Source organism: Lynx canadensis, chromosome A2, assembly GCF_007474595.2.
Source record: "Lynx canadensis isolate LIC74 chromosome A2, mLynCan4.pri.v2, whole genome shotgun sequence".
NCBI lineage: Eukaryota > Metazoa > Chordata > Mammalia > Carnivora > Felidae > Lynx > Lynx canadensis.
In genome coordinates, this window is record NC_044304.2 from 55,945,855 (window position 1) to 55,961,226 (window position 15,372).

At 55.0% G+C, this 15,372-nt stretch overlaps 1 protein-coding gene across 4 annotated transcripts in view; it reads left to right on the top strand.

Moving 5' to 3' along the window:
• The window catches only part of NUP210 (nucleoporin 210), a 109,445-nt gene that overhangs the window by 32,980 nt on the left and 61,093 nt on the right, over nt 1-15,372 (top strand). For all 4 annotated transcript variants that reach the window (XM_030307499.1, XM_030307498.1, XM_030307496.1 and 1 more), the window contains exons 7-13: nt 2,622-2,780; nt 3,360-3,428; nt 5,847-5,953; nt 6,943-7,083; nt 7,964-8,101; nt 9,103-9,258; nt 10,763-10,961. In XM_030307499.1, the coding sequence (XP_030163359.1) occupies nt 2,622-2,780; nt 3,360-3,428; nt 5,847-5,953; nt 6,943-7,083; nt 7,964-8,101; nt 9,103-9,258; nt 10,763-10,961 (969 nt within the window). The remainder of the gene's footprint in view (nt 1-2,621; nt 2,781-3,359; nt 3,429-5,846; nt 5,954-6,942; nt 7,084-7,963; nt 8,102-9,102; nt 9,259-10,762; nt 10,962-15,372) is intronic.

Genomic DNA, 15,372 nt, shown 5'->3' on the forward strand with positions numbered 1-15,372 from the left:
ACAGCCCAGCAGTCAATCCAATGATTACCCTGCAAACATGTTACAAGTGGGGGCCGGTGAGGGAGGAGAGGGGCTCTTGGAGCTCATGACAGGAGCCTCGGTGTTGCCTGCAGACCAGTGGGGGCCACAGGCCTCTCCCCTCGGTTCTCCACCCTGTTGGTGTTTGTGTTGCTTGCAGACCTGGCTGGCACAGTAACCACACCATCAGACAGAAGAAACCCTAGAAAGGACAATGCTGACTGAGGGCAGTGGAATAGTGGAAATGACTGAGCTAAAATGCACTGAAGCTGGGAAGACCAACCGCATAGACGGGTGTCTGTGTCCCAGGTGGCGAAGGACTTGGAACCCAGCACACCCTTGAGCTGTGCTTCCCAGCACTGAGTCACACGGGCTACGTGAGCAGGTGCTGGAGTTGGAGGCAGGGGAGTGAGCCCCCCACGGTCCTGGGCTCAGGCCCACTTCCCCAGGAGCTCCGTGAGCCTACACGGGGTGGGTGGATTAGGAGCATGTCTGGAGCATTAGACGGGGTCCGGAGGGGTCACAGAGCCTGTCTCCTAGAAGCATGTGGGCCTCTTGGCTTACAGAGGGCAGCCTTTGGGTATGCCCTTTCCCCTCTGCAGACGGTAGACGGGCTGGTCTCGTGTCCCAAGAACAACCTTCCTATGTTTCCAGACAGATAGTGACCCTTAGTATTCAGTGCCTCTTAGAAGCAGCTAGTTCTGCGTTTGTAAGAGGTGTTTAAGGAGTCAGACAAGCCCCTTATTTTCGTTGTCTTAGGCTTTTGTAAATACGTCGTTGTGCAAGATCTTGTGAGAATCAGTATATTCCCTTCCCAAAATGGCCTATTTGCTTGGAGAACTTTAAATAAGGGAGGGAGCTAGTGCTTCATAAAACAACATGAAGTAATACTGCTCTATTGAGCAGCGGCATTATTTTATCATGGCACGGATCCTTGACGTGCTGCTGCTGTTTTCTGAACATACGGTCTGCAAGCATCACAGCCCAGCTTGGCTGGGCTTCCCCCAGTTAGACACAAGAAATGGGCTGTGTGTTCGCTAAGGGATTCTCAGTTCTAGTGTGCACTGGAATCCCCTGGAGAGCCTGTTCAAACTCTGAGCACTGGGCCCCCAGAGTTTGATCCAGAAGCTCTGGGGTGGGGCCAGTCATTTGTAGTTGGCAGGTGACGCAGATGGTCCAGGGATCACGCTTTGAGAGTCTCTGCTTGAGAGCAAGTTCTTGGGGGCTTACTGGAACACACAGAAGATACCCTAAGACAGGAAATAGACCAGTTGCCTCCCTTTTAGAGTTCCCATTGGAATCCTTGGGGATTCTGAAGGATGCTCGAGCTGCAATTCCTCCTGGTCCTTGTCCTGGACGCCTCCCGTGGCAAGGCCCTGAGCCGGGACCCAGAGATGAGCAACAAGCAGGGATGCCGTCAGCGGCTCTCCGCTTTCTCTTTTCTCTCTCTTGCCGGAGGGCGGGGACGTGGCAGCACCTACAGGCTCCACGAGTGGGTTGCCGGGTAGGAAATTTGACGGACCAGGGAGAAGTCATGTGAAAGTGCTTGTGGTCTCTTTGGTTTGAATCCCAGCTCTGCCGCTGCCTGCTGTGGGACCTCCGGCGGGCTTCTTGTCCTGACTTCTGCAGCACCACCATCTTGAGGGTGTGGGCATCAGTAGTGCCTGTTTCAAGGGTTGTTGTGGGATAAAATGGGGTAATGTGCACATCAAACACCAGGCGCAGTCCTGCCACATCTCAATTTCGTGGTCAGTGGCAGCCATTTGTATCAAAAGTGCTCGTGGCCACTACCGTAGTGTGGAAAATGGATGCAGGGGTGGTGGCTTTTGTGGAACCCCTTATGTCCTTGGGGAAATTGTTTTTCATCCTGGTCCAGAATGAGCGAGTTCTCTTCTACAACATGACACAGAGAGGGGAAGCATTGATGGATGGGCAGGATGGCAACAGAGAGAATTCTAGACTGAGCTCCCAAAACCCGGTGGGAAACCACGGATTGGTGCCTTTTTGGAAACTCCCAGAGGACGCACAGATCCAGTGAGCCCCATGCTGGACCCTTAGTGCAGTAATAGAGTTCATTTAACTCCTGTATTCTGTAAGCAGTCTGCAATTGGAGTCGGAAGCCGTGCTTCATTAAAAAAAAAAAAAAAAAAAAGGCAGTTTACAGCAGTCACTGAAAAACTGATTGTCTCTGAAAATTCATGGAGAGTGTCAGCTTTCTCCACAGGCATTGAGCATAATGTTAAAATTAAAAGGGTTGATGAGATATAACACTGTATGTTAACTATACTGGAATTAAAAAAAAGTATTGAGAAAGCTAAGCAAAAGAAAGAAATAGGAAGGAAGGAAAGAAGGAGGGAGGGAAGGAAGAAAGGGAGGGAGAGGGAAGGGAGGGAATGGAGGGAGGGAAGGAAGGGGGGGCAGAGAGGGAAGGAAGGAGGGCAAGAAGGAAGGAAAAAAGAAAGGAAGGAAGAAACAAGGGAAGTCCGTCCGTTAAGCAGCAGCCCTGGGAGACGCTTCCAGGGATTTGGGGCGGGACTGCCACATTGGCTACTAACGTTTCCTGTCTTTGCTCTTGTCTCCCCTTTTTGACTCCGGGTGGTCAGAGCTCTCAATGCCTTCCGAGCAGTATGAGCTGCAGCTTCAGAACAGCATCCCGAGCCCCGAGGGAGACCCGAGCCGGCCCGTGGCTGTCTTGGACCAGGACACGTCGATGGTCACTGCAGTGCAGCTGGGACAGAGCAACCTGGTTCTCAGCCACAGGAGTACCCTTTTCCCTGGCCAGTCTGCAAGTGCATATGTGTGCCCCACGCGGGATATCTGCTGTTGGGAAGCCCTTTTTCTCCCTGAAAGCTTGGCTAGGCTAAAAATAACCCTGTTTTCCCTCAAGGTCTGACAATCAGAAGGAACCGAAATAGCAACACGGCCGTGTAGAATTGCTCACCTCGGTGGGTGACTCACCGGAGAGGCTCCCCGGATGGGAGGTGGTGGCAGGAGCTGAGCCATACTCCTCGCCTCCGGAACCATCTTGGGCGTGGGCAGCCTCATCTGAGGGGCCTGGCCGCGGCTGTTTCCACACTGGCACATGGGTTGTCCCCGTCCTAGACCTGCTCCCGTGGTCTCCAGTGTCTCTTGCACAGATCCACCTTTGCTCATATAGGAAGTGTGCTGGACCCTTGGGTTCTGGAAAATGGCCTTATTCTATTTGGCCTCAGGCGAGCAAGCTTTCATCCCCTCTCCTTTGCCTGTGATGTCTAGATGGTAATCAAGTCATCCAAGCCAGCTGAATCCTGCCAGCCAGTCTGTTTTCCTTCCTATGTTTTGTTCCTTAATTAAGAATTCAGGTATCCGCATGCAGGGTGCTTCTAGATTACCCAACAGCACCATCTACGTGGTTGAACCTGGATACCTGGGTGAGTTGGGTCATCGTGGGTCCCCCTGGATGTTGTTTATTTATAGGAGTTAAAAAATACAAGTAAAGGGAACGGCTCCCTAGAAAGTGCTTCAGTCTGGCCAGCTCTGCCAGTCCTTGTCCAGCTGCTCCCTAGTCCTTCCCCCAGTGATGCACAGACGAGCAGAGGGTAGGCCAAGGTCAGGGTAGGTGACCGGCTCAACAGAGACAGAAATATTTCGGTCGAGTCAGTAGGGCTTTGTCCCTTCCTGGGTTTTATTCCAAGGCTCCATCCAGACCCGACCGTGGCTGTGGCCATTTGGAGGTCGGGGGCCCCAGTGGGCAGCGCAGTTACAAAGGAGCCCCTAAAGCAGTGTGGCACTTGGTAAAAGTCTCAGTGGGGAGGAAGGGGAGGTGTTTGACTGGGGGAGGAAGGGAGGAATCTGCAGTTATGGAGGACCTATAGGGGCAGAGCCGGGGCCCAGGGGCTGCCGTAACTGACCGCGGCTTGGCGGATGTCTGCGACACATGTCACCCCTGGTCACAGTGACGGTGCTTCCTTTGTGTTTCCTCGGAGTTGACTCCTTGTTGAGCGTACTGAACTGGTTCAGGCCAGGCAGCACTTGACTGACACGCGGCAACCCCTTGGGTCCTCTTGTTAGCCGCCACGTGAGCTTGCTGCTTGCTGCTTGGTGCGGACCCCAGCTGACCGTGCAGTGACACCTGGCAGGGGAGCCCTGTGTGTCTCAGGGACTTCATTTATTCAGAAAGGTTTTCTTGGTACCTTCCCTCTGTCTGGCCTCTGCTGGGCATCGGGGCTCTGGAGGGAGGAAGCTTAGGTCCTCGCGCAGGAGAGACCAGTGTGAACGGATGGTGACAGGACAGGGGTCCAGAGCCAGTAGATGTGAGTGCAGAGGAAAGGCCTCTGGGAGATGATGTTCGAGGCAGGTGTTTCAGAGTGGCTCCTTCCGAGGCAGGTCAGCCTGGCCGAAGTAACAGCTCGGGCGCAGGTGTGGTGAGAAAATGCGTGGCGTCTTGGGGGTCAGCCAGCAGCTGGTGTGGCCCCGTGTGGGAACACGGCCGGAGGCCTGGGAGGGAGGGCCGCTCACCCGGGTAGAATGCTCAGTGCCAGGCCTCAGAGGGAAACCCTGTGGATTCAGAGCATTACTTACTGGGGATTCAGTGGGTAGAAGTCCTGCGGATTAACAGCATAGACTCACAGTGGATTCAGAGGTAGACTCACTTTGGATTTGGATCATAGACTCACTGCGGGCTCAGAGTGTAGACCTCCTGTGGATTCAGTGTAGACTCACTGCGGATTCACAGTGTAGACCTCCTGTGGATTCAGATGTAGACTCACTGCGGATTCACAGTGTAGACCTCCTGTGGATTCAGTGTAGACTCCCTGCGGATTCACAGTGTAGACCTCCTGTGGGTTCGGTGTAGACTCACTGCGGGTTTAGAGTGTTGGCTTACTGTGGATTCAGTGTAGACTCACTGTGGGTTCAGAGTGTAGACCTACTGTGGATTCAGATGTAGACTCCCTGCGGATTCACAGTGTAGACCTACTGTGGATTCAGTGTAGACTCACTGCGGGTTCAGAGTGTAGACCTACTGTGGATTCAGATGTAGACTCCCTGCGGATTCACAGTGTAGACCTACTGTGGATTCAGTGTAGACTCACTGCGGGTTCAGAGTGTAGACCTACTGTGGATTCAGATGTAGACTCCCTGCGGATTCACAGTGTAGACCTACTGTGGATTCAGATGTAGACTCCCTGCGGATTCACAGTGTAGACCTACTGTGGATTCAGTGTAGACTCACTGCGGGTTCAGAGTGTAGACCTACTGTGGATTCAGATGTAGACTCCCTGCGGATTCACAGTGTAGACCTACTGTGGATTCAGTGTAGACTCACTGTGGGTTCAGAGTATAGACCTACTGTGGATTCAGTGTAGACTCACTGCGGGTTCAGAGTGTTGACCTACTGTGGATTCAGTGTAGACTCCCTGTGGGTTCAGAGTGTAGACCTGTGGATTCAGTGTAGACTCACTGTGGGTTCAGTGTGTAGACCTACTGTGGATTCAGGTGTGGATTCAGATTCAGACCTACTCAGATTCACAGTGTAGACCTGCTGTGGATTCAGTGTAGACCATCCGTGGACCATCCGGTCAAGTGTGAGTGAGCCCTTGAGCAGCCAGTGAGGGATGTGCTCAGGTTGGTCCTGGGCATCTGAGAGATCACCTCAGGTTCTGAGGGCTCAGGTTGGTGGTGGGCGTCAGATCTCACCATGATCAGCAGCTGTTCTTTCTCCTCGGAGGAGAGCAGGTTGTGAGCGGCTGCGGGGCCCTGGGGCTGATGGTGCCTGGTACCATCCTCTTCCTCAGCTGCACGCCCCTGTGGTCCGGGTGGTCAGGCTTTGTTGCTTGCCTGTTTTGTAGGGTTCGCCATCCAGCCTGGTGACAGGTGGGTGCTGGAGACTGGCCGCCTGTATGAAATTACCATTGAAGTGCTTGACAAGTCCGGCAACAAGGTCTACCTGTCCGACGTGAGTGCCTGCCTCGGGGCCCGGCGGGGTGTGGGATGCGTCTCCCAGAGCAGCGCCCAAAGCAGCAGGGCCCCCACACGGGCTAGCTGAGTCCGGTGATTCCTGGTGGTGCTGCCGGGTCCATGGGAGACAGCACCGTGGGATCCCGGGGGCCTCTCAGGACGTTGTGAGCCTGGGAGTCTGCACCCCTGGCCCTCTCCCTGTAGGGCTGGAGCAGGGAGAGGAAGCCACAGGCAGCACAGTCCAAGGAGGCGGTGACGGGAAGCAAGCGTTGTCTGCCTTCCTGCTCCCTTGTCGTTAGCCTGAGACTTTACCTCACTCTGCTGAGGATGCATCTTTTCCTGCAGGGCCAGGAATACCTATAACTCTGTCTGGAAGTCCCAGGTGACCAAGGCCAACATCCGTTAGCTTTCTGGCTATAGAAAGGAACGGCAGACATAGGTGGGGGGAGAGGAGTCTTGGCACGTTTTGTTCCTTCAGGAGAGGTTTCCAGGATCCTCAATTGGACCATCTGGGACCTTCCTGGCGGCTTCTGAGGTTTGAGAGGAAGGAGGCAAGGTTCCCCCTTAGGCAGCTTTGCAGGTTATTGCTTTCTTTGTGTTATTGAACAAGGACCCTGACGATCCCCCTTTTTTGGGGGTGAGGGGGGTCAGGCTCTCGTGGATATTCACGACCTTTTTTGTGGTTTGGTGTTTAGTGGTTTCTTTGCTGGGACCTCAGGGTCTGAGAAAACTGACATGGGCTTGAGCACCACCGGGTGATTGCAGCAGGAGCGCTGGGTCCCCGGGCCCTGCGGGGAGGGTGGCCTGGGAGGGCTCAAAGGCCAGAGTGGTCAGAGCTCAGTTCTGGGGACTCGCCCAGCTCGTCTGCTGGTTTTGAGGCCCCTGGGCCTCAGGCGGCCCCGTGGCCTGACCTCGCTCCTTTCCTGCATTCTGACTTCTGGACTCGTCCCAGAAGCGCCTCTCTCACCCATCCTGCCCCCCTTCCAGAATCTCCGCATCGACACCGTGTTACCTCCTGAGTTCTTTGAGGTGCTCGCTTCTTCCCAGAATGGCTCGTACCATCACGTCAGGGCGACAAAGAAGGGCCAGACGGCTATCGAGGCAGCCCTCACCTCCGTGGTGGACCAGGCGAGTTGGCACCTCCCTCCGTGTTCACCCCCCGCACCCTCCCAGGCTGGACATGAGCCCTGGGAGGCCGGGGACCCCCGGCTCAGCCTGGTGTGCTGCTCTCATGGGTACCGTGAGGGTCGCCTCCGTCTGGGCTCTCGAGGGCTGTCTGGTGGTGGGGCTTGGGGCTTTCCCTGTCCCCCGTCCCCATACTGGGTGCCCCTCTTCCCCTGCCCTTTGCCAGCCCCTGTGAAGGTGAGTCTGCCCTTCTGGGATTGGGGCAGAAACCCTGTTGGGGAAACCACGCTGGGCCCGTGTGTCTAGCTGTGCTGCAGCCAGGAGCCAGGAGCATCCCTTTGGCCGTTTTGGCTGCTTGGGTCCTTCCAAGTCCTTTCATTTAAAAGGCCGGTCAGTTTTAGGTGTGAGCAGGTTTTTACTGATTGGGAAATTGGCATGGGTGACGGGTGATCTCTTCCTACCCTGCACAAACCTGCCCCGGACCTGGAGGAGGCAGCTAGAGGCAGCAGAGAGAACAGCCTGGGGGTTAGACGATTCCTACCAGTCTCACTTCAGCTCTGGGGGTTTTGGGCAAGTTGCTTTCGTGCCCCATGCCTCAGTTTTCCTGCCTGTAAAGTGGGATAACCACATCGTCCCACCTGGGGTGCCATGAAGATGAAGTCAGGCAGCATTTACTTGAGTGGCTGTTACAGAGCTGTGGAAAGCTGTCTCCATGGAGACAGAGGAGGCTGGAGGGTATCCGGCATCATCCTTCCTGCTCCCCGACAATCACAAAATCTCCTTGTGACCTGATCTCTGGGGAGGGGTGGGGGTCTGCTTGGGTGCAAAAACTTCTGATGACCTGATTGTCATGGTGACGTGCAGCTCCCTCACCCCCTTGTAGGATGGAGGGGTCCACACGTTGCGGGTACCTGTGTGGAACCAGCAGGAGGTAGAAATTCACGTCCCCATCACCCTCTATCCGAGCATCTTGACGTTTCCGTGGCAACCAAAGACGGGCGCCTATCAGTACACAATAAAGGTAACTGTGACACCCCACATCTGGGTTCGCTCCTTTGGGGGTTTCCATGGGATTAGGGCTTTTTGTCTATTCTGTGTCTTTTACTGTTACCTTCTAGTGGTCGGAGAGAATTTAAAATCGGGGACTTTTTATGCTTTTTCTACTTTCTGGGGTGTCCGTCACAGCATCATATTTTGGCAATCAGAAAAAACAAAAACCCAGATCAACAGACAAGGAAGCACAATAAAGAAAGCCTTGAGGGCACATTCAACTTCAGCATTTGTTTTTGTTAAAAAATAAAATAATAGTGATAAAAAAAAAAAAGGTTGTTTTCCAAAAGCAGTGTAAATATCCTGGGAGAAGAATTTGAAATTCAAGGCGAGAACATCTCTGTCACCTATCAAGTGTTCTCGGTCTTTGATATGCACGCGCCCACCTGGCCTCAGTCAGCGGGCACTGACCGACTCCCATGGGGGCTCGAGCCCCGGTGGCCAGCACTGTCCCTGCTGTCTCCCTGGCCGTGACGACTGTCACCGGCACCTGCTGCCTGTTCACTCAGGTGTGTCCCCGTCCAGGGCTTGGGGTGCTGGCCCCCGATGTGGGGAGCCACTGGACTGCCTGTACTTCAGGGGAGATGGCTAGCAGCGGGGGGGCTGTGTGCCGGGAGGGAGCCTGTGCCTGGTCGGGGAAGCAGCTTCCTGGACCTTGCCGTGTGGCCCAGGGTCCTCCCACTCAGGTCTGGGGGTGCCGCCAGGTCTGGGGCCAGTGTCACGGGCGTGTGCGTGTGTGTGTGTCGGCCACAAGGCCCCCACAGTATGAGGACCGGAAATGAGACCCGGTAGAGAGAGCGAGGTGGGGAGGCGGCCTCCAGCCGGGGGTCGGCTGGTGCTGCAGGTGGTGAGAGGCCGCTGACCGTGAGAGTCAGAGAGCGAGTGTGAGTGTGCGGCAGGAAGAGATGGACGGAGGGAGAGAGAGAGCGTGTGGGCAGGCAGGCGGGCTGATGCACTGGTTTTCCTCCCCAGGCCCACGGCGGGAGTGGGAACTTCAGCTGGTCTTCGTCAAGCCACATGGTGGCCATGGTCACCGTCAAGGGCGTCATGACCACAGGCAGTAACACTGGACTCAGTGTGATCCAGGCACATGACGTGCAGAACCCGCTCCACTTTGGGGAGATGAAGGTGAGACCTCGGGGGCCCCCCGGACAGCTTGGGGGCGGGGTTGGGTGTGGGGAGAGGCACAGGACGGAGGTCTCCAGCCCGCCTCCTCACATCCAGCCTTCAGGCTTATTCAGAAGCACTTCGGCCCTCAGTCTTGGACTGGGTTTTGGTGGCTGGCAGCGGGATGGGGGTCAGGCCCCAGCCCCGCCCTTGAAGAGCTCAGGTCACAGCAGGGGGATGGGTGTGACGTCCCCCGCCAGGCAGGGGATGAGACCAGAAGGGGCAGGGTCAGCATAGTGAGAGTTTCTGGAAGGGGGACCAGGGAACACAGAAGACATGAGGTAACCAAGGGGTCATTCTAGAAAAGTCCTCAGACCTGAAAGGAATGAAATCTCCAAGTCAGAAGTGCTGCTGAGCGTTGGCAAATTCATGGTCAAAGGGAGGCCCCAGACTCCGTGAGACCTGGCTCTGACTCATTTCCTTCTCTGTACTGGAGCCCTGCACCTGGCTGTTGACCCCAGGTGGTGCAGGACCAACTCACGTGGCAAAGGCCGTGGGTGGTGGGTATGAGTCACTGCCATCCACCTTGGCCTTCTGACTTCCTGACCCTGACCCCGACCTCCACCTACCTCTATGACTTCACTTACGCAGAAGTCAAAGCTCCTTACACAGCGTGTCCAGTCTCAACCTGCTCGTATATTATTTGGGACGTGGATGGACAGGTTGTCCTGGTCTTTATATCTGGATCCACATAGAGACACACACACACACACACACACACACACACACACACACACACTCCTAAGGATCAATCTCATTCTCACGTAAAAAGGGTCGTAACTGAGACCCTTTAGCTACAGCATGATTGTCAAATTGTGGATGAACTGTGACCACTGTCCTTCTCCCCCTGAGTTTCTTTAATCTCAGTACACGTGCTACCTTTCATCCAGTTGCTCAGCAGCCTGGGGACGGTTCCTCAAGAGACTGTGTAATGGCCCCAGAGGCCAGGCTGCCCGGCTCAGACCCACCGTCCAGGTTTTCTCAAGTAGAGGTGGCTAATAAAATCTTAACAAAGAGCCTGAGAGCACTGAATGAATTAGCAGTGTTTTTAGAACAGAACCTGGAGTGTGACAAGTTTTGTTCTATAGAACTGTCATCTGTGGGTGATGATGCCTCTCTCACCCTGTATTGTGGCCTTCTTTATATTCCTCCAGCAAGCTGAGCTGGTACGTGGCTCAGGACCTTTGCACCGACTGTCTCTGCTTCCCGGAATGTTTTCCCCCTACACTTCTGTCTGGCTGCGTCTGACATGGCTCTCAGGTCTGAGCTCCTGGGTCACCTTATCAGAGCGGCCTTCCCTGACAGCTCTGTCCCCCAATTCACTGCACACACCTGTCCTCCCAGCTCAGTCTTCCCACTGACGTGTCCTCAGTGCCCAGTGCACGGCAGCTCTTAGGAAACACTAGCACAGGCCCTTCCTCTCCCGCGGAGCCCGATGACCTCAGTCCACGCCGCTGTCCTGCAGGTGTACGTGATCGAGCCCAGCAGCATGGAGTTCGCGCCGTGCCAGGTGGAGGCACGCGTGGGCCAGACCTTGGAGCTGCCGCTGAGGATCAATGGCCTCATTCCTGGTGGGGCCGACGAGGTGGTCACCCTGAGCGACTGCTCCCATTTCGACTTGGCGATCGAGGTAGAGAACCAGGGCGTGTTCCAGCCACTCCCAGGTGAGCCAGCACTGATGAGTGGGCACCAGACAGAATGCCTAAGTTCTGAACAGGGGCTGCCCCCGATTGCCCACTGGAGGGCTTGAGACAGCGGGGGGCGGGGGGCGGGTCATAGCATGAGGAATGACATGTGTCCCCTTGTCCACCATCAGCAGTGGTCTGGTCCGGCTCCTGCCCATTGTGTGACCCACCCTGTCATTGGGCTTTGGGAGCCCTCAGTTGCCACATCTCTAAAATGGGTGTCATCTTAAATAGAATCGCATGTCCTCGTGCCCTTTGCAGTGCCTGGATTTGCAGTAGGTACTCGGGATACCTGTCGGTAGGGACTTTGGCTGGTGACAGAATCCTGACACCTTGGTGGCATGAAGCGTGTCCACCCCTCAATGCACATTGACCTTTCCTCTTTGGCTTGCCCCGCGGGGCTTCGGTGGTGATGTCGGTGGTAATGGTGGCGGTGGCAGTCAGTTTAAAGAACGTCAACCCCACCAGGTGCAGAGTAAGCACTCAGCGTGTGTGTGTGACTCATCAGACTTCGTGGGAGGGCGGGCTGTGGTTGGCCTACGTGTCAGATGAAGAGACAGGGAGCTGCTCTTCACGAGCTAGCTGCTCAAGGTCACACAAGGGCACAGGTGAGGGTGGGATACAGACCTGGGTGTGTCTGACACTGACCGTGGAGCCATCATCCCCTGAGAGGTGGAGACGGGGCAGCGAGGGGATTCCTGTGGATGAAGAAAGCCAAGGACTGACAATCCGGTGAGGGAGGAAGGTTCGGGGAGGGGTTGGAAGTAACAGGTGGGCAGGGCCTCGGTGGTCAGCCGCCCGGGATAAAGACCTCCGCGTGAGGGAGAGAGAGGCCCGCTGGGGCAGGAGAGGAGCTGCCCCCCTGCGCTGCCCCCGACGTGTGTCCGGGAGGGGAGTCTGCAGGCCGCGGCCCAGGCACCGGCTTGGCACCCAGGAGGTCCTGGGAATGGGGGACAAGTTTGGGATTCACAGCTATGGGTCTGAGCATCACTTCTTCCTCACATTGGCTGTGTGATGGTGGACAAGTTGCCCAGCCTCTCTGAACCTAAAGTCCTTATGGGTAAAATAGGGATACCCGCTCCTCACTAGCTGTGAGGGTTACGAACGAATGTCCCTCAGCCCAGCGCAAGAAGCATGTTTCAAGGAGATTGTTTCTGAAGGTGACAGCCGAGACCAAAACCCGTGGCGTCAAAATTTCCCTCAGAAAGCTCCTGGAATGTCCCTTGGTGTAGAGTACGTGTGGCTTGGTGAAGCCTCGCGTATAGGGTCCAGGCTATATGAGAAATACATACCTTCCAGCCTGGAGCCTAGCCTAGCCACAGAGATGCAGGCGTCCAGAGGACCTGTGGGGCCGGTGACCAGGTGGGGCCAGCGGGTTGAGTGACATCTGTCTGGGGCCCAGGAGGCTCATGGAACAGGTGCTTGGGGGCAGATGTATCCCCACGCTAGGCTTCCTTCTCTGTCTGTCTGTCTCAGCTGAGATTGCCTGGTTGAGAGGACACGTGATGGGTCCCTCAGTGGCTGCAGCCCCAGGCCCCAAGACCCCTCTCGGTGAGTTTGGGGCTCCACTTTCTTCCTGCTGGAGTTGGCAGCTGGGGTCCCATTTCCTCCTTGTCCTCATCGCTGAAGCCCCCTTGGAAGCTCTTTGGCCGTGGGCACCATTGCAAGCCTTTGATGGAGCCCCAGGGCTCCGGGCTTGGCGGGGTGCTGTGACACCTGGGCTCCTGCTCCGCCCTGGCCCTTGCTCTGCTCCCAGCCTCGGCTGGTTTTCAGCAGCCTGTTCGCTGAGCACCTAGTAAGTGCTGTGCTCTGGGGGTTCCTGGTGAACACAAGATGCGTGGTGTCTCCTTCATGGCCCACCAACAACCAAGACAGGTGGTTCCACAGGCATTTACGGTGCCTGGGACGGAGTGGGCCGTCGGGCGAGCACAGGGACCGTGAGTTCTGTCCCACCCCTGGGCGTGCACTCAGCAGGAAAACCTGAACATATTCCTCGGCAGAAACATGCAGAAGTTGGGTGCCTAAGCCAGTTTGGGGATGTCTGGGAAGGCTGCTTAAATGAAGTGAGAGCTGAACCTGAAGGATAAGAGGGGGAAAATTGGGAGAAGAGTGTTCTGAGAAGCAGGAAGAGTAGGTCAGGAGCGAGAGACCGCAGAGGGAGGGACATGTTCCAAGTTCGGCCCCAGGTCAGGGCAGAGGTCGTGGGACAGGAGAGCCTGGCACTCAGGGAGTGCTGAGTCTCTACACCAGGCAGGCTGGGGCAGGGGGCAGAGGGCATCATGCTCAGGCCGCCCCGCCCCCACTCCCCAGCACCCACTTCCCAGCTCTGCAGAGGACCCGGCGTCCTGTCTCATATTCAGGGCCGAGTCCAGGAGAGCATTCGCCCAGCCTCTCTGAACCCGACCGGAAGCCAGCAGGGTCCACACTCAGACCTAGCATTGCCCTATTCGCTGTGTGTGATTGTGGACACAGGCCCACTGGGCAGAGCTGCAGTTTTCCGGGGCTCGTGGGCTCTGCCCGTGGACTCTATAGCCCACCCTTCCTGGCGGTGCGGGGACTTCTGCCCTGGCCACAGTGGTGGCCATTGACACAACAGCGTGCTCTGTTCCATGATCGCCCCAACCTGGAAACATCGCCAGTGCTCCTCAGCTGGTGAATGGATGAGCAGACTGACTGTGGGACACCCTCGCAGCACAGTATTCCGCAATAAAAAGGAACCGGCTTACTGATCATGGGACAGCATAGATGAATTTCAAAAACATGCTGCGTGACAGCCGCCAGACCCAAAGAATGCGCTTCATTGACGTGCAGTGGGGGGCACACCGATCCCCATGGAGAGAGAGACGGAAAGTACAGCAGTGGCTGCCGGGGACTGGAGAGGGGAGGGCGCCACTGGCCATGGATGCAGGTTTCGTTTTGGGAGATGAGATGTCCTAGAATTAGTGGTGGCAGTTGCCCAACTCTGTGAACGTGTTAAAAAACCACTGAATTGTGTGTGCACTCGAAATGGGTGATTCTGGGGGGCCTGGGTGGCTCAGTCGGTTAAGCGTCAGACTTCGGCCTGGGTCATGATCTCATGGTTCATCAGTTCGAGCCCCGCACCGCGCTCTGTACTGACAGCTCAGAGCCTGGAGCCTGCTGCGGATTCTGTGTCTCCCTCTCTCTCTCTGCCCCACTCCTGCTCACACTCTCTCTCTCTCTCTCAAAAATAAACAAACATTAAAAAAAGCTAAAAAAAAAATAAACAGGTGATTCTGTGACATGTGAGTTATAGTTCAATAAAATTATTATTTAATAAAACCCCAAAACCCTTAAACCATGATGTAAAACGAATGCCATAGTCCTTGCTTCCAGGGAAAGGGGTGAGCGGGGATTGCCTGAGAAGGAGCAGGAGGGAACCGTGGGGATAGGTCGTGTCCCACATCTTGGTAGAGGTTAGGGCTTCACAGGTAGACGCGTCTGTCAGAACTCATGGCATGGTCCGCTTAAGATCTGTACTATTTCACTATGTGTAAATTTGACCTTCAGGAAAGAGAACCATGAAGAAATATCGGACTGTGGATAATTATATGTATGCTAAAGCGTTTCGAATGAAGTGTACTGATGCCTGCAACTTACTTTTAAATGCATAGAGAAAAAAAAGATCAGTGGGTAGGTGGGTAGGGGGATGGGTGGATATGTGGTAGGAGAAATATAGCGAAATATTCATTATAGAATCTAGGGGATGGGTATGTGGGGTTTCACAGAATTTTTTTCTAAATGTTTTCAAACAAAATAATAAAATACCGTTACACTCTCACTAGAATGCCTTTTTCAAAAATTGTGGAAAATGGGGCGCCTGAGTGGCGCAGTCGGTTAAGCGTCCGGCTTTAGCCAGGTCACGATCTCGCGGTCCGTGAGTTCGAGCCCTGCGTCAGGCTCTGGGCTGATGGCTCAGAGCCTGGAGCCTGTTTCCGATTCTGTGTCTGCCTCTCTCTCTGCCCCTCCTCCGTTCATGCTCTGTCTCTCTCTGTCCCAAAAATAAATAAACGTTGAAAAAAAATTTTTTTTTTTAAATAAAAAAAAAAATTGTGGAAAATACCAAGTATTGACAGGGATGCTGTGCAGCAACTAGGAACAGTATAGTTTGATGTAACCATTTTAGGGAACATATTTGGCAGTGATGATGATATACAAACATACGCATGCTCCTGGGGAATAAGGACTAGGGGTGAAGATACCGGACTCTTAGGGATACGCCCAGCAGAAATGCCGAAATGCGTCCACCCCAGAAAACATGCATACGTGTTCACAGCAGCACCCTGCTTCAAAGCCCCACTCTGCAAACAACCCAGGTGTTTGCAGTAGCATGGGGAAATCGGTCGCTACGTATTCATACAGTGAAGTCATA